The 18,840-nt window shown below is 44.1% G+C and overlaps 1 protein-coding gene across 7 annotated transcripts in view; it reads left to right on the top strand.

The window, feature by feature from the left end:
* LOC109865269 (nucleosome-remodeling factor subunit BPTF) overlaps nt 1-18,840 on the top strand; it is a 55,329-nt gene that overhangs the window by 8,725 nt on the left and 27,764 nt on the right. For 6 of the 7 annotated variants that reach the window (XR_004204500.1, XM_031799614.1, XM_031799613.1 and 3 more), the window contains exons 3-9: nt 998-1,218; nt 7,734-7,979; nt 8,505-8,696; nt 9,205-9,554; nt 10,684-10,902; nt 11,361-11,509; nt 12,444-12,575. Coding sequence is in view for 6 of the 7 variants with exons in the window: in XM_031799614.1 (XP_031655474.1) it covers nt 998-1,218; nt 7,734-7,979; nt 8,505-8,696; nt 9,205-9,554; nt 10,684-10,902; nt 11,361-11,509; nt 12,444-12,575 (1,509 nt within the window). In the remaining variant the exon portion in view is untranslated. The remainder of the gene's footprint in view (nt 1-997; nt 1,219-7,733; nt 7,980-8,504; nt 8,697-9,204; nt 9,555-10,683; nt 10,903-11,360; nt 11,510-12,443; nt 12,576-18,840) is intronic. The other variant, XM_031799617.1, reaches the window with a different exon arrangement.

Here is an 18,840-nt window from a genome sequence, read left to right as displayed (position 1 = left end):
CTGAACAGAGGGATTCGGAGTTAGCCTTCACTGTCTCATTGCCGCTCCCACTCAAGAAAGTGTCTTTCACCTGGTACAGCGTAATCGATCTACACCATCCCCATAGAGAGAGAATGTGTGTGTCTCGAGTGGGTGGTTGCATCCTAAGAGGATGCTGACTAGATTGTTGGAATACTGCCTAAGGCCAGTGAGACCCAGGCCTAGATCGTGCTGTGCACAAAACTGTCAAATGTGTAGTTTTGTTGATATTTGATGTGGGCCTATGTCTTATGCATGCCTAGTGCTCAAAGGTGTTATACTCTAATTTCCCTATAATCAGGTTTCCCAAGATTGCAGCTAAGTCGATGTTGAAACTTAAAAGCACATTTCCACCACTTCTCAACCTCCAGCACAATACCAGTGTGGACATACAGTGTATGTGAAAACGGTGCATATCTACGTTCTACCTGATGACGTAACCAAAAGTTGGAACGTTTTAAAAACTGGGATTTTCAAACACTATGAGATTCACGGTGACGTGGAGCAAGAAAATAGCTTCCCCTCTGGCTAGAAACTCGTTGCAGGTTTTGAAAAGCTTTTTTTTTTTGACCTTTTATTTCAGCAATCACAGAAACATGCCGTTTTCACATATCTAGACACCGGTATGGTGCTTTAGATAATGAGTTTGTAAAGTGGCGGAATGACACTTTTTAAGGAGAACTGGCACCATAGACGAGACGTGTATTAAATAGTTGTCAGTACTATGTCCTTACAATGGACAATTTACTATAGGTGTCTGCTTAAATGTTCTTCATTCTACTGCTTGTCATTTGATGATGGCATCAATTAATCAAAGACATCGATCTTTCTCCATCCTCTCTTTCTCTCTTATTCTCTCCCTCCGTCTCCCTACTCTCATGTTCTCTCTTTCCCCTCCATCTCCATCTTATCCCTCTCCCCTCCTCCTTTTTCTCTCCACCACCCTCCACCGGTGTCTCGCTCCCTTCCTCCACCCCAGTGAGGAGGACGGCGAGCAGGAGGACAAGACCATCTGGTACTACAGCACCAAGGTGCAGCTGGCTGAGCTGATTGACTGCCTGGACAAGGGCTACTGGGAGGCCGATCTGTACGCCACGCTGGAGGAGATCAGGGACGAGGTGCACACGCACATGGACATCACAGAGGAGCTCACCAATAAGGCCCGCGGCGTCAACAAGTGCTTCCTCACCGCCGCCAACGGTAAGAGATGTTGGATACGTTCAGATAGGGCATGTTTGTTCTCCGTGACCTATATCTATCTGACATGTAGAATACAAATCTCTATTAAGGACATTTCTGCAACGTTTACCTACGGAACACAGTACACTGGGGGTGTTGCACACACAGGTTTTGGGATTTTTTTTCATATTTTATTCTAGGACTGGTATTGTCATTTACAGTCATTTCAGAAGAATGTTTTAGCAGTTGTTTGCGTAGTTATTTACTATTAAACTACCGGTCTTACACACTTACAACGTGCCTGTTGAATGCACCTCTCTGTATGCTGTTAGAGCATTTATAAGTTAGTTATCTATCATAGTACACACCCTATTGTTTCCTTCCTTTTGAAGTCTATCATTGTGTTACTGTCATTGGAAGGGTGAAAGCTTTGCATTGAATCTATTGAGACCCCAGGGATTTCTGAGCACATTTTGGTAGGGTAAAGCTGTTATGTATTTGTTTTTCCATTGTAAAGTAAGTTTGGGCTTTTTCTTCAAATAAGACTGTTTTGTGTGTGTCCTAAATGGCACCCTATTCCCGATGTAGTGCACTACTTTTGACCAGGCCCCGTGGGACTCTGGTCAAAAGAAGTGCACTATAAAGAGAATAGGGTGCCATTTGGGATGCACACTTAGTCAAGAGCGGGTACTTCCAGTAAGGAGTGTTTGACTCTGATAAAATCAATGATTAGTTTGTCTGTTTCCATCAGTCATTGGTTGTTTGTCTGTTTCCGTCAGTCATTGGTTGTTTGGCTGTTTCCGTCAGTCATTGGTTGTTTGGCTGTTTCCGTCAGTCATTGGTTGTTTGGCTGTTTCCGTCAGTCATTGGTTGTTTGGCTGTTTCCGTCAGTCATTGGTTGTTTGGCTGTTTCCGTCAGTCATTGGTTGTTTGGCTGTTTCCGTCAGTCATTGGTTGTTTGGCTGTTTCCGTCAGTCATTGGTTGTTTGGCTGTTTCCGTCAGTCATTGGTTGTTTGGCTGTTTCCGTCAGTCATTGGTTGTTTGGCTGTTTCCGTCAGTCATTGGTTGTTTGGCTGTTTCCGTCAGTCATTGGTTGTTTGGCTGTTTCCGTCAGTCATTGGTTGTTTGGCTGTTTCCGTCAGTCATTGGTTGTTTTGGCTGTTTCCGTCAGTCATTGGTTGTTTGGCTGTTTCCGTCAGTCATTGGTTGTTTGGCTGTTTCCGTCAGTCATTGGTTGTTTGGCTGTTTCCGTCAGTCATTGGTTGTTTGGCTGTTTCCGTCAGTCATTGGTTTTGCCTCTTGATAATGTTCAGAGGTTTTGAGAGAACTGCTCGTCTACTGCTCTCTTCCTCTTTCAGTTATTCCCCTATGGTGAATGAATGGTGTTAAGAGATGAGCAAACACTTACTCTGGGTGTGTCCCAAAATGGCAAATGTAGTGCTCTACTTTTGACCAGGGCCCATAGGGTGCCTTTTGGGATGCTGTATTCTCTGTCTCTTGATGTGTGTGATATTCATCATCTGCATCATTTTCTCTGTTCGGTTAGTTCCAACGAGGCTGCCGATTTGACTCCTGCCCACGGCTGCACTTCACAATGTTGTCGGTCTCTAAGTTGGTAATGTGAGGGCACTGAACAGCACGGCAGCATACACACGCACACACACATTTCAGATCCATGGTATTGGGTGTGTATGGGTTTTACATTTATGACTCGTGCAAGTTGTGCACATTAGCATTTTGTGTGTGTGTGTGTCTGTACGTTTGCATATGTTAGGAGGGATATGCACATGCACATCATGTAAGGCTATAGATATAGTAGTCCATATACAGTGGGGCAAAAAAGTATTTAGTCAGCCACCAATTGTGCAAGTTCTCCCACTTAAAAAGATGAGAGAGGCCTGTAATTTTCATCATAGGTACACTTCAACTATGACAGACAAAATTAGAAAAAAAATCCTGAAAATCCCATTGTAGGATTTTTAATGAATTTATTTGCAAATTATGGTGGAAAATAAGTATTTGGTCACCTACAAACAAGCAAGACTTCTGGCTCTCACAGACCTGTAACTTCTTCTTTAAGAGGCTCCTCTGTCCTCCACTCGTTACCTGTATTAATGGCACCTGTTTGAACTTGTTATCAGTATAAAAGACACCTGTCCACAACCTCAAACAGTCACACTCCAAACTCCACTATGGCCAAGACCAAAGAGCTGTCAAAGGACACCAGAAACAAAATTGTAGAACAGCACCAGGCTGGGAAGACTGAATCTGCAATAGGTAAGCAGCTTGGTTTGAAGAAATCAACTGTGGGAGCAATTATTAGGAAATGGAAGACATACAAGACCACTGATAATCTCCCTCAATCTGGGGCTCCACGCAAGATCTCACCCCGTGGGGTCAAAATGATCACAAGAACCAAGAACCAAGAAGAAAAATCCCAGAACCACACGGGGGGACCTAGTGAATGGCCTGCAGAGAGCTGGGACCAAAGTAACAAAGCCTACCATCAGCAAGGGCATTGAAGATGAAACGTGGCTGGGTCTTTCAGCATAACAATGATCCCAAACACACCGCCCGGGCAACGAAGGAGTGGCTTCGTAAGAAGCATTTCAAGGTCCTGGAGTGGCCTAGCCAGTCTCCAGATCTCAACCCCATAGAAAATCTTTGGAGGGAGTTGAAAGTCCGTGTTGCCCAGCAACAGCCCCAAAACATTACTGCTCTAGAGGAGATCTGCATGAAGGAATGGGCCAAAATACCAGCAACAGTGTGTGAAAACCTTATGAAGACTTACAGAAAACGTTTGACCTCTGTCATTGCCAACAAAGGGTATATAAGTATTGAGATAAACTTTTGTTATTGACCAAATACTTATTTTCCACCATAATTTGCAAATAAATTCATTAAAAATCCTAAAATGTGATTTTTTTTTACAGGCCTCTCTCATCTTTTTAAGTGGGAGAACTTGCACAATTGGTGGCTGACTAAATACTTTTTTGCCCCACTGTATGGTAGTGCTGTTGGTCATTTATTTGTTTTTTAAACAACTAATTGACCATGTCAGTTCAATTATTTGAATTCTATTTCGTTCTGTTTTTTTCTGTGAGCTCAATGTGCACATGTAAGGTTTTGTAGTTATTTTCTTAGTCAACCTTGTGTGCTGTTTCGTTGGGTTCTTGAACGTAGCCCAGTCTTTCATTTTTGATAATTGATTTCATCTGTGTTAGTTACTCACCTGGTCTCATCAGCTCCTTATTTAGTTCAGTTCCTTCTGTTTGTGCCTTTGTGAGGTATTGTTCGTTTTGACTCTACTATGCCTTTTTCTTAGCTCGTTTTGAGAACCAGTTATAGCCTTCAGTCCTAGTTTTGATTCACCTGCCTATTTGCCTACCTGTGTATGTCTACTGCCTGCCTGTGACCACGATTCCTGCCTTCTGCGAATGCGAAATAAACACCTGCCGCGCCCTGCGCGTGAATCTACACCCTTTTCTCCCTAAGTATTCATTACAGCACATTGCGCTGCAGTTTCTCCAGAGATAAATCACACCATGCCCAAACTGTGCGCTGTAGTAGGGAGTTGTAGTTTCCAACAGGTCAATAATAATAATAGTTTCCAATAATTAACTACGTTGACCATAATCCATTGCACGACTACTTCTGTCCGGTCTGTTTCTTTTACCTGTGCTACGGAAGAGACAGAAGACTGTGCGATCAAGAGGGGATACATAGAGAGCCGTTTCTTCGAGGTATCTCTACCTGAAAATACATGATCTAAGTGATTGATATTGGTATTCAGCAGTCATAAAAGTATGCCTTTATTTACTTTGAAGAATTACTAAAATAATACATTTGTCAGGTATAGGTAGCAGCTTTATAGAGATGAGATGATGACTTTGAATTAAATAATACATTTGTGAAATAAAACAAATGTAATCTACACAACTGAAATATTTGAGTAAAGTAATGTGAACAACGAATGGTTAATTTGTGATGGGCAGTCACTACCAATGTGGGACTTTTATTCATAGTTTTATTATCTGTTTTTTTATTTTTTTTTATTTTACCTTTATTTAACTAGGCAAGTCAGTTAAGAACAAATTCTTATTTACAATGACGGCCTAGGAACAGTGGGTTAACTGCCTGTTCAGGCAGAAAGACAGTTTTATACCTTGTCAGCTCAGGGGTTTGAACTTGCAACCTTCCGGATACTAGTCCAACGCCTCTAACCACTAGGCTACCCTGCCGCCCCTGTTATAGCATTCAACCCACAGTGCATTGAATGTTTTAAAAAATCATTGAAACCGATATCTGAAATCGTAGTTATTTTTTGGTAATCGAACTGAAACGACCTCAAAAAGCACTAATTGCTCAGCACTAATGTATGTGACTATCATACCGCTGTCCCTCTCCCCCTGCCTCTGTCAGATTATCATAGTGGATTTACCCATGTCTTCCCAAAGCAAAATCCTAAATATTTCCACACCCCTCATATTTGGGTAAGTAGGCCCTAATCAGTGGGGCAGTGGCGGGTTGGCTGGCTGGTTGTGTTTAAGTGCCTCTATCGCCTCCTGTGCTGACTTGGCCTGGCTTTAGGCTCTGGGGACGGTGGCACTGCTCCAGCAGGCTTCACTGGGACGAGGTCCAAGATGGCAGGACTGAATGCCTCTGAGGCAGAGAGAGGTGGAAAGAGGGAGAGATGGTCAGATAGAGACTCAATGGTCATTGTTTGGGGGGGGTTGAGGAACAGTGGAAGAATATGGAGGCAAAAGGTCAAGAAAGGGGAGGGAAGGGATGGAGTGACAGAGAGAGAGGAGAGATAAAAGTGACAAAGAAAGCGAGGGAGTTGGAAGACGAGGGACATGGCTGTGCCGGGTGTCCTCCTGTCTTCTATACGTAGCCAAGTTACCCAGGACAGTCCGGCTGAGCCAAAGGTCCCTGGTTCTGAGCGTGTGAGGGGCTCCATTGTCTAACACCAGAGACCCTGCCAATGACTCCTCCTCTGCCCCGTCTGTCTCGCCTCTAATCTATCTCTCTCTTTATCCTGCTCGCTCTCTTTCTCTCTCTGCCCCTCTCTCTCTCATATCTCCTTCTCCCTCAATCTCTCTCCCCCTCGCCCCCCCCCAGTTAAGTGAATAATACTCAGTCATGTTGAAGGGCCATAGGAACCAGTACCCATTCCATGACATAACTTTACTCTCCAGTCCCAGTTTGGCTGGGCTCCAAACTGTTACCTCCTCTCCTTCATGACAACTGATCTGATTAAAGAACAAATGGGATGGTCGAATGTGATAGGGTGTTAAGGCTATCCAATCCTTTTACCTATAAGTGGCCTCGAGGGTGACGCCAATACTTGTGATGGACTTCGGATACAGACTGAGATCCAGTTCTCTGTTGGTGTGCCTTCCATTGAGAATGAATGGTTTGAAATCTCACCAGTGAGTCTACTTACGACCCGCTCCTGCACACACACTGTGGAAATCACATGATGTCTGAAAGAGCCTTTAAACCATTTTCTCTCTCACACCCACGTAGACAAACACCACACACACACACACTGGCATCAGGAAAGCGATGACAGATCCCAGATTGAGCCCCCTAGGAAGACACTTCAGGCTGCTGTCAAGGCTTCTCCACCGCCCACACACACACACACGCTCCGGCGACATATGACAGAGGAAGTAGGCTATCGTTGATGCCTGAAACAACACATTTTTCTTTGTCACCATCCCACTCCCCCGAAATATGAAATCACCAGCTTTGTCACAGAGTCCAATTTCAATTACTCCCCATGTGGTCCTGCCATAGAGGGGAAGTCGCACATGAATACAGGCTCTGTTTCTTTGTTCTACCACATTGAGCAGTTGTATAAACCGTGACAAGTTCTCGCTATGCGGCTATCATTTCAGATAAGTGTCATTTTGAGGCGGTGTTCAATTCCAAGCACAGGTGGGTGCTATAAGGTGCTCGTTGGCCATTCCTATAGTATAGCCCAGAGAGATGCACTGTTAGTGGCTGGCTTTCAAGCACAGGTGTGAATGTTTGATGCGTCTGGCAGAATTGCGCCGTGGTCAAATCAGAAGATGTATCGATTTCAGAGTGCTCTGTTAGTGCGGGATAAAGCTTTAGCGAATGCATAGGCTGACTGACTCTATACACACACACACACACACACCATCGCTTGCTGGCAAGAATACGAAGAATGCTCTGAGTTAGAACTGTTTTATGGGCTAGTCAATAAAACCGTAGTTTATGCTCAAGACCGTATGAGACAGTCGAGGTGTAGCTCAGGGGTGCGTAACGCAGCACCTGGATTTCTGCAGTCCTGCTGGTTTCAGTTTCTACACGACTAATCACCGTAACTCTGTGTTGTCCTTGATCGTGTTTGTCTACACACAGCTAGTTATTTGATCTTTTTTGGGGGGCTGAGCGTTTTTAAGGATGTTTAGTTTTCCCACAATTAAAGATTTAGACATGCATAATATGTATTTTAACGATCTAATCAATGAAATGCATCAATCCATCGGTGTCCCTTCTCCAGAGGAGATCCTGAACCGGCTGAGGGCCAAGCAGGAGCAGGAGCTGGAGGAGATGAAGCGCCGGGCGGCGGAGGAGAGAGAGAAGGCGGAGGCGCAGGGAACTCTCCGGAAGGAGGAGGAGACTGAGGGGGCGGAGCCAAAGGAGAAGACTGACGACCTAGAGAAGAAGGGAGAGGAGGAGGGAGCAGGGGAGGGTAAAGCTGAGAAGGACAAGGACAAGGCGACCAAAGAGGGGACTACCATCACAGGTAAGAGACACACACACACACACACACACTATCTAACTACAGCTACCGCTACATCGTGGTCCTACAGGCTTTACGGGCTGTTTGATATTACTGCGTTTTGATATAGAGCAATGTAGACCTAATGAATTATTGATCCGTTTCCCACTGCGCTTTCCTCTTTCTTAGCCAATTAGGAATCCCTTGTGTTGCGCTGTCAACCCATCGGAGACCACTTTGTCAACTTAAAACAATGCCTTCAGCAATACTGCAATACTGCTGATAACCCCTCCGTTGCACCAAGTTTTACGCAATGCCTACTAGTCTCATTACAATACAGCATCACGCTGGAGGTGCTTGTTGCGCATATTCCACACAGTCTGATACATACACTTTGACCAACTCTGTTTGAAATGTGTAATTTTTTGGTCTGACATCTTGGCAACACAAGTTCCAAGATAATTTACGTTCTAGCGAGAATGCAGTTAAAATGTTTTCAACATGTAGCATAGTTTGCCAAACTCTGAATATCTGCTTCTCTGATTGAAGCCGAGCTGGCTCCTTCTACTGGTGACTGCTCCATCCCTGAGGGGTGTAAGCCTGATCTCCCGGCTCCACAACCCACCCTCCCGGCAACAGAGGTCCCCAGCCCTGCCGTGGGGGGGCAAGACCTCCCTACCGGGGCCCGAGAGCCTGGGGACGAGGCCAAAACCAACATCAAGGGCATGCAGGAGGCTGAAGGTACCAAGGGGGTGGTGTCTCTGTGAACTTTGAACCCCATTCATGATCCCCTTCCATTCAATTCCTGTGCCTGGGTTGTTCCTCCCCACACATCCCGCCTCCCCCATGTCGGACCGCTCTACCATTGGTCGCTGTCCCTCTTGCATCCCTCATTTCATGGCTGTGTGAGGGCACTACAGGAATAATTTCCGGACTCCCTGGTGCTTATCGTTCAATTGGGTCGAGGCATGTAGCTGGATCGACATGCATGATTGTGTGGGATGTGGACTCATTTTGACATATGACTTCGACGTCTGAAAATAACAGTCAAACTTTGATTTTGCCGTATCCCTTTAAAGCATGATTTTATATAGTGACTTATGTTGTGATTTTGCCGTATAACATCCCTTTAAAGCATGATTTTATATAGTGACTTATGTTGTGATTTTGCCGTATAACATCCCTTTAAAGCATGATTTTATATAGTGACTTATGTTGTAATTTTTTTTTAATGTATTTGTGGTTTTAGAGAAGGCACGTTCTGAGTCTAGCTCTCCCAGGGGAGAGGGGGTCCCCAGCCTGAGCCAGCCCGCTCATCCCAGTGGTGAGGAGAATAGTAACAGCAGCACCATTGCCAGGGAGGCCCCCAGGGTCCCGGAAGAGCCCGACCTGGCTGACAGGTCCTCTCAGTCCTCTATCAACAGCCAGGACGACCAGGGGGTGAACGGCGATGCCGGTGGAAAGCGGTCGGCAGTCACGCCGGGCGGCCGCATGGTGACCCGCCTGCGTAACCCGGAGAGTAAGCTGAGCCAGCTGAAGAGCAAGAAGGTGGAGGAAGCCGTGAATGAGGCCAACAAGGGCTACAAGGAGGGCAAAGAGGTGATCACTATTAATCTACAAAAAATACTGATTAGCTGTTGGATTCCTAGCTATCCTTAGGTTGTTGCCCGGTGTACCAAACTTTTTTCGTAATCGTGGGCCAAATAAAAATCTAATTGATTTATATAGCCCTTCTTACATCAGCTGATATATCAAAGTGCTGTACAGAAACTCAGCCTTAAACCCCAAACAGCAAGCAATGCAGGTGTAGAAGCACAATGGCTAGGAAAAACTCCCTAGAAAGGCCAGAACTTAGGAAGAAACCTAGAGAGGAACCAGGCTATGAGGGGTGGCCAATCCTCTTCTGGCTGTGCCGGATGGAGATTATAACAGAACATGGCCAAGATGTTCAAATGTTCATAAATGACCGGCAGGGTCAAATAATAATAATCACAGTAGTTGTCGAGGGTGCAACAAGTCAGCACCTCAGGAGTAAATGTCAGTTGGCTTTTCATAGCCGATCATTGAGAGTATCTCTACCGCTCCTTCTGTCTCTAGAGAGTTGAAAACAGCAGGTCTGGTAGCACTTCCGGTGAACAGGTCACGGCTCCATAGCCGCAGGCAGAACAGTTGAAACTGGAGCAGCAGCACGGCCAGGTGGACTGGGGACAGCAAGGAGTCATCAGGCCAGGTAGTCCTGAGGCATGGTCCTAGGGCTCAGGTTTTCCAAGAGAGAGAGAGAGGGCGAGAAAGAAAGAAAGAAAGAGAGAGCATACTTAAATTCACACAGGACACCGGATAAGACAGGAGAAATACTCCAGATATAACAGACTGACCCTAGCCCCCCGACACAAACTACTGCAGCATAAATACTGGAGGCTGAGACAGGAGGGGTCAGGAGACACTGTGGCCCCATCCGATGATACCCCCGGACAGGGCCAAACAGGCATGATATTACTCCACCCACTTTGCCAAAGCACAGCCCCCACACCACTAGAGGGATATCTTCAACCACCAACTTACCATCCTGAGACAAGGCCGAGTATAGCCCACAAAGATCTCCGCCACGGCACAACCTAAGATATCTAAAAATATCATGCATTTATTTCAATCCAAGTGTCGCTCGTCTGTTATCAAAATATAATGTATTTGAATAACCTTTGATTTGACCCCCCTCTCCTCACTCCAGGTGCTGGTGGTGACCCCGGCGGGCGACGTGTCGCGTCTCAGCACCCGCAGCCTAACAAGCAAGGAGGTGGTGATGAAGGGCACACTCAGCCACTTCTTCAAGCTGGGCCAGGAGGGCAAGTACCGCGTCTACCACAACCAATACAGCGGAAATACGCTAGCCCTCAACAAGCCCCAGCACCGGGAGGACCTGGACAAGCGGCGACACCTCTCGCACAAGGTAAACTTTAAGATAAAACTTATTTTAAGATAACTTTAGCTTGCACACACCTGAAGGAGTCAACAAAAACTTGAACAAATAAACACTTGCGATAAGTTTTAAGTTCAACTTTTTAAAGGGATACTTTGAGATGAATTAATAAGGGCAATGAAGCCCTTTATCTACTTCCCTAGAGTCCGATTAACTTGTGGATAGCTTTTATGCCTCCGCGTCCACTATAAAGGAAGTTTGAGGTAGTGCTAACTATCCAATGCTAACTAGCGTTAGCGCAATGACTGGAAGTCTACAGGATAGCAATTGCGCTAGTTAGCAACTTTCTTCAAACCTCACGCAGAGACATAAGAATGGTATTCATGAGTTTGTAAAGCATTTTTAAGTTTGTTTTAGATGTACAGTGCTTTGTGATTTCCCCATGTAATGAAAAGCTCTCTACATATAAAACATATTTTATTATCCAGTTTTGCATGACGCCGGCAGGCGACTTCAAGTGGAACGGCTCCATCCACGGCTCCAAAGTGCTGACCATCTCCACGCTGCGCCTCACCATCATCCAGCTGGAGACCAACGTGCCCGCACCCTTCATGCACCCCAACTGGGCCTCACACAGGTACGGATGGAATGTGGGCTCTGTGTGTGTTTGAGATCCTAGTTCAGATCAAAATGTTTTTAACCCATAAGAGTCTAAGCTAGGGGTGGGTTCTACTAAGCTATTTGATTTAGAATTTTAAGACCCCTTGAAGTATCACAAAAAAGTGGAATGATTATATTTTTTTGCCTTACTGCTATTAGCCCATACAAACGCTTTGAATAGCAGATTCACTATATTGAACAACAGTCCCCCCCAAAAAATGAAAAGTGTCTGTCCTATACCTGAGAGAGAGAAGAAAGATCAGGAAACATACATTTTTTTGGACATGTATTTAAAAAAGATGCTCAAAGATGCTCGTGGGGGTCGGAGAGCAACATGGAGAACACCATCGTGTTTGTGAGAGTCATCTTTCTATAGTTTTGTAGGCCAAACCGTTTGGAATGCTACGGACGATTTTGTGAGAAGACCGATTTTCGGGGAAGGCTCGTGGTCTGACAAACACCGCTCTAGCTCTTTCACCGCAGATGCGGAAGTGCAACATAGGCGGATTAGGTGAATTGAGACTGATCCGATGCATAAAAAACTATCTCTAGCTTAAACAGAGTTTTTCATTTTTTCGTTGTTGTATTATGCTAATTGGATTTATGCAGGGGGCGTGGACATCGACCGTAGGGGGTTAAGTGTTCGTTTAACCATTGTGTGCTCTTCCTCGTCGGGGGAGGGGGCACAGGCTATTATTTAGATACTAATTTGTAACATAATTTGGTGATAACGTGTTTGTTTTTACATGTTCAATGAAGTTAGCGTGCGCTGCTCTTGTTCAGTTCTGACCCCAGCAGTCCCAGGTGACAGATGAAGTCACACTGTTGTGATTTGATGTCACCATGCTTCCACATGATGATGAATAACACCATTGTCTGACTCCCTTTGGCTTTGTTTTGGTTTTCATCAGGAACAACTGGATTAAGGCGGTGCAGATGTGCAGTAAAGCCAGGGAGTTTGCCCTGGCCATGGCCATCTTGGAGTGTGCCATCAAACCTGTGGCCCTGCTCCCTGTCTGGAAGGACTCTCTGGGACACACTAGGCGAGTAGACTCAGAGCACACGCACACACAGTCACGTCTTTCACTTTAATCTGGCATCAAGTCATCAAGGGAACCTAATTTACTGTGTTATGCCATCCTTACATTAACACTTCAAATAATTCCTTAATACCATTTAATCATACAAGTCTGCAGCCACTTCAAAGTCTGACTTCTTAGAACAAGTGCAAACCCTAGACCAGTGGCAGCTGCTGAATACCCAGGGTGGGGTGGTTGGAGATGTGAACAAAGTAGCAGAAATATAATGCCAAGTTCTCAAACTATCTGTAGTTTCTTTGAATAGATGTATATAAAGAAATCTGTACAACAGCATAAATACACCTATTTTACTTTTGCATGTAAAAATAATAATAAATGACCACTGTTAAAGTTTATGTTTTAAGTATCCCTATATTTCTGTTATTACGGCTCTATCACTCTGTTATTAGTGCGCCTGCGCAGGAGTCTTGTTGACGAACCTGGCCTGAATGCAATGGCAACTATGTATTGTGCTAAAACGGTTGAGTAAACGTTGTTAAACTGGAACCTTGTCGTTGTCATTTTGAATTAACATTGGCAGCAGAGGATGGTTAATAACTACAATGTGCCACCTTGCTTCGACGATAACAGGTCGCATGAAAGTGGGACTATGAACTTGGAATCTGGACACGGGTTACTAATCTGGACAAGAAAAAGCAAGCACTTGAGGTGGTATTATCGCTCGGAGGATGAGCGAGAGATACAGCACTGGAAATATCTGTTGAGAATTTGAATAAGGATGATGGTACGGGAACTTTGATTAGAGCGCTGGATTCTGTGTTTCTTAAAGATGCGAAATAACGTGCCTACGAGACATTCAAACGTTGACAGTGTTACTAGAGACATTTCGGTTGCAATGACGGACTACGTAACGTTAATTGATTTCGAACAGAGGTACAATAGGATGCGCATGTACGAGATGGTTCTCCAGGATGCAGTGTTAGCTTTCAAGTTGATAGATACTGCCTGTTAGCTTTCAAGTTGATAGATACTGCCTGTCTGGACAGTTGGCTTTTGACTGCTTGTACAGTGCTGACTTTTGCGTCAATGAAGTCGGCACTAAAAATAAATGTGGGTGAAAAGACGTCTATCGTGCCAATAACAGATGGAATGCGAGTGAGTGACGCAGCATATTATACTGAGCAGGAGAGAAAAGGCGCCAAAAAGTCACGTTCTCACGACAACCAGATGAGGGCGCCATTGCCCGGTACAAATCCACTGGACAGATATGGAAGGAGATTAAAATGTGCTTTTTGTCAATGTACTTACCGTTTGGTTAAAGACTGTCCTCATAAAATGAACAAGTTAAACTAACAGAGGAAAATGTAAACGCAGAGATAGAGCTGTGTAACATTACACTGTTTTCAAACCAATCTTCTTCATAGTTGAATCCTTAGGATCTGCTATGATTGATACTGCGTGTACACACACAGTGTGTGGTGCAAAATGGCTTGATAGCTATGTCAGTGAACTAAATATGAAATAAGTACAAACTATGATTGACACACTAAGCAACCGAGCTTTCAAATTTGGAGATGGGAGAATCGTCCATTCTACCAAGAGAGTTAGGATACTGGCAAAATTGGTCAGACTAAGTCACATTGAAATAGGTGGTCCCTACTATTAAAAACTCAATGCACAATGTTCATGGTTACAGCCCATACCAACTAGTGTTGGGGCAGAACCCTGATCTTCCCTCTGTACTGGTTGACAAGCCACCAGCACTAGGGACCAGTGTGAGTGCATGGGTGGGACAGCACCTTTCAGCACTACATACAGAAAGAAAAGCTTTCACTGAAGCAGAGTGTTCAGAGAGAATTCACAGGACTCTGCATTAACCTCTTCAACCCACGGATGAGAAGTATGAGACTGGAAACAAAGTGCACGACAAACGAGTTGACTGTCAAGAGTGGAAAGGACCGGGAGTAGTCATTGGCTAAGATGGTGTGGTGATAATTGTGAGGCACCATTGTCAGGGTGTATCACTCAAGATTGCGGAAAGTAAATGATCAACAAGATGGAGGGGCTGTTGCTGAGAATCAGCCTCCTACTGAAAATGACCACAAGGACACATTAACAGACACAAACCTACCAGATGTTGCATCCAAGGATATGGCCTCTAGTGATGCACCGATATGACATTTTTGGCCGATACCGATATCCAATATTTTCCTTGACAAAAACCCCAATATCGATAATCAATATTTAACATTTTAGCAGCCTTTTAAGCATTCTAGTACAGTTAAAAGTTAACACACACATGGATGCAGGGGTCTAAGGCATGGCATCTCAGTGCAAGAGGCATCACTACAGTCCCTGGTTCGAGTCCAGGCTGTATCACATCCAGCTGTGATTGGGAGTCCCATAGGATGGTGCACAGTTGGCCCAGCGTTGGCCGGGGTATGCTGTCATTGTAAATAATAATTTGTTCTTAACTGACTTGCCTAGTTAAATAAAGATTACACACACACACACTGCCAAAAAAGTTATTTTGTTAGGGTATTCTAGTGGTTAGAGCGTTGGACTAGTAACCGGAAGGTTGCAAGTTCAAATCCCCGAGCTGACAAGGTACAAATCTGTCGTTCTGCCCCTGAACAGGCAGTTAACTGTTCCTAGGCCGTCATTGAAAATAAGAATTTGTTCTTAACTGACTTGCCTAGTTAAATAAAGGTTAAAAAAATAAAAATTCATTTGTTTCGTTCTCATCCAGGATTTCTATGGAATGCAGTTTGGGTCTTTACGTGTCAAATATGCTTGACAATCAGGACCTGAATATGGCTGCACGTCATATAATAATTTAACATGTTCATACATTTTTGACATAGTTATTACACATTGATTACACTTTCACTTGTATTTCTTGTCACAACGATTCATCGATACGTATGCTATGATGCTGGTGAAGTTGTCTGGCGCACTTACAGTGCTGGTCTTCTTTTTTTTTTTTTAAGCTAGCCACAATAGTAGACTGCGGTTAGCCTTCAAAATAAAAGTATGGCATAATTCTACTATTACTATTCATTTGCATCACTGTCAATCACCTACTTTTATTTTGAGGGCAAACCGCAAATTCCACTATTGTGCCTAATCCTTATTGCTTCATAACACATAACCAAGTCCGGTTGAGCCTCACTAGCCAGATGAAGCTTGCTGGCTGCTTATAAAGTTAGCTTTGGGCAACAGGGTTAAGTAGCTGGCTAGCTATTTATTTTCATGAACTGAAGTTCAATTTCAGTGTGGCAACCTAGCTAATACTTACTCACAAGGATTCCAAAATCATTGCAAAGAATAATGAATATGACTGCAGTTTCCACTGGTCATTGTTTTCAGGCTGGTTGTATTGGTGCTAGCTAGGTACCAAGCTAAAGCTAGCTACCCCAAAAGTTGCGGTCGTACAAATGATGCTTTATTACCAACGTGGTATTGTAAACACATCGTTCGTGGGCCGTGTTTGCTTGTTTGCAGACATGTTTGTACAGCTTTAACAGTGCTACTGTATATTTCTTGACACGCAAAGACCCAAACGACGTTCCATGGTATGTATGTCTTGAAGCTAATAGCAGTGACGCTATTACTGTGTAACTCTGATCGGGTCAAACTTGGTCGACTCGTTGACTGCTCGATCCACACAGCAAACATTGTGGGCTAGGTTATGAATGCTGTGTTGCATGTTTAGCGCTAACTTTACATGGCGTCATTAAGACATGTACATACGTTATATAGGTATGCACATCAGCTTTCACATCGGTTTTGCACATCAGCGTTCAACTAGACATCAGCTGATACCGATGTTGGCATTTTTAGCTAATGTTCACCGATATATCGTGCATCCCTAATGGTCATTGAAACTGATACAGGAAATGGAGCATAGACCTTAAACCATGACACAGGTAAATACTATTGAGAGTTCAAATGAGGAAAACATTCAACAGCTACAATGGTTAAGAGAACATGGTTGTTCCAATCTGAAAACTGGACAAACTGTTAAATACATGGACAGAGAAAGTGGTATTCCACATACAGCAACCATCATTGGACGAGCAGGAAAAGCCAAAGGAAAACACCAGAACTGGTACAACTTGCAGTACTCTGAACCAGCTACACTTTCTGGTACAACAGGGTCAGCTGACCTGTCACTTTTTAATAAGCTGAACCAATGGAAAATCGAGAAACAAAGGACGTGTCTTTTGACGCAGCTAAACTAGATGAGCCCTGTAATTGGAGGAAAAATGTAGTGTTTGTGGAAGTCAAAGACATTGGCCAAGAATGTGTCTCAGAAAAGATGGGTGTGTACCCTTAAAGAATCCTTAACTGGAATAGTGCCTAAAGCACGTCTAGTGGCTAGAGGTTTTGAGGAGCTGGCTGCTAAAGAACTCCCAAAAGACTCACCAACATATGCGCCTCGGAGTCAGTCAGATTGCTGATGTCAGTGATCTGAGAGAAAAAATGGAAACTTCATTCCATAGACATCAAATCTGCATTTTTGAAGGGAATAGAGCTGTCAAGGGACATTCACATCCGACCTCCGCCTGAAGCTAACAGCGAAGGAACACTGGAGGGAAAAAAAGGTTTATGTATGGCCTGGCAGATGCATCCCTACTGGTACAATGTCAAGGCAGCAATGCTGAGTACAGGTAGAAAAATGTCACAAGTGGATCCTGCAGTCTTCTTATTGGCTTGATCAAGATTGCAATGTGACTGGAGTACTTGCCTGTCATGTTGATGACTTTATCTGGGGTGGCTCACAGACCTCTGCTACAACTGTGATTCCATACCTCAAAGCTGTTTTCCAGGTCGGCCACAAAGGAGCAGCTTGCTGGCTGTCTGATTTAAAAAGGGAACATCCAGTCTTTTTTATTGAACCTTTATTTAACTAGGCAAGTCAGTTAAGAACACATTCTTATTTACAATGGCGGCCTAGGAACAGTAGGTTAACTGCCTTGTTCAGGGGCAGAACGACAGACTTTCAGTTACAGGTCCAAAGATCTAACCAAGATCTGCCACGCCAACGGCGGCAGGTAGCCTGTGCTCCTAAAGGCACTCAGTAATGGAAAGTGGCACCTTGAGTTATACAAATAATTTTGTCACACAACCCATCTGTAATGGGTAACTTAAATAATAGTTGTGACGTTTAGGCACTCAGTAATGGAAAGTGGCAGCTTGAGTTATACAAATCATTTTGTCACACAACCCATCTGTAATGGGTAACTTAAATAATAGTTGTGATGTTTAATTATGTTTTTGATGTTTTATTCTTTAAAGGAAAGTGGGGGATTGTTAAATTCATGTTTTAAGTATCCCTATATTTCTGTTAATTACAGTGCTATCACTCCGTTATTAATGCGCCTGCGCAGTAGTCTTGTTGATGAACCCGGCCTGAGTGCAATGGCAACTATGTATTGTGCTGAAACGGTTGAGTAAACGTTGTTAAACTGGAACCTTGTCGTTTTGAACAGATTAAATTATTCTGTTTAGAACGAGCAGCCAGCTCACAAAGTGCACCAGGAAGAACGCAACAAGCATGCAGATGCAATAAGTGAAAACGCTATGTTACTGGGGATAAGTAGCTAACATAATGTCTCAAAGCATAGTGCGCTAGGCAGTTAACTTTTTGATTTGGAAATAACTTCATATTTTCAGAATTAGTCAGATATTCGTTTTGAAAGAATTGACATTGGCATGGGAGCTAGCAAACTGCTAGCTAGCTGCTTATCAAACTCATTCATTTTACCCCAAAAATCAACCAACTGTTTATCAATGTTTTAAAAAATTACTGTAGCTGTCTGTTTACTGGAGCTGTATTAATTAATTTGCTCATGCTTTGTGATACATGCGGTTTTATGCTTCTTCTTTTTTGTCCGCACATGTTTCCCTGTCACCTTCAGTACAACCTGATGATCACTGTGGGGGGAAACAATGCAATTGGCCAGCCACTGTCGTGCTTTTTTTGAGAAGGTTCTAGCTAGTGTATCCCTCTGTCCTTGGACTCTTGTTGGATAAACTTCTCCGGTTTATCAAGTCCCAGGCTCCCATGACTGTTAGGAATTACAATTAGCTTTTTGCTTTAGCGCAATCTGTACCTGATTTTAGTGCCAATCTAGCCTCGCGTGGGGAAGGAAGCCGTCTTTCGCGAGACATTTCAACTGTGTATCGGTGATTCGTTACATCCCCAGTGGGCCTCCCGAGTGGTGCACCGGTCTAAGGCACTGCTAGAGGCGTCACTACAGAC

This window comes from Oncorhynchus kisutch, linkage group LG20, assembly GCF_002021735.2.
Source record: "Oncorhynchus kisutch isolate 150728-3 linkage group LG20, Okis_V2, whole genome shotgun sequence".
Lineage (NCBI taxonomy): Eukaryota > Metazoa > Chordata > Actinopteri > Salmoniformes > Salmonidae > Oncorhynchus > Oncorhynchus kisutch.
The sequence above is the reverse complement of the archived record's forward strand: the minus strand, read 5'-3'. Positions and strand labels throughout refer to the sequence as shown.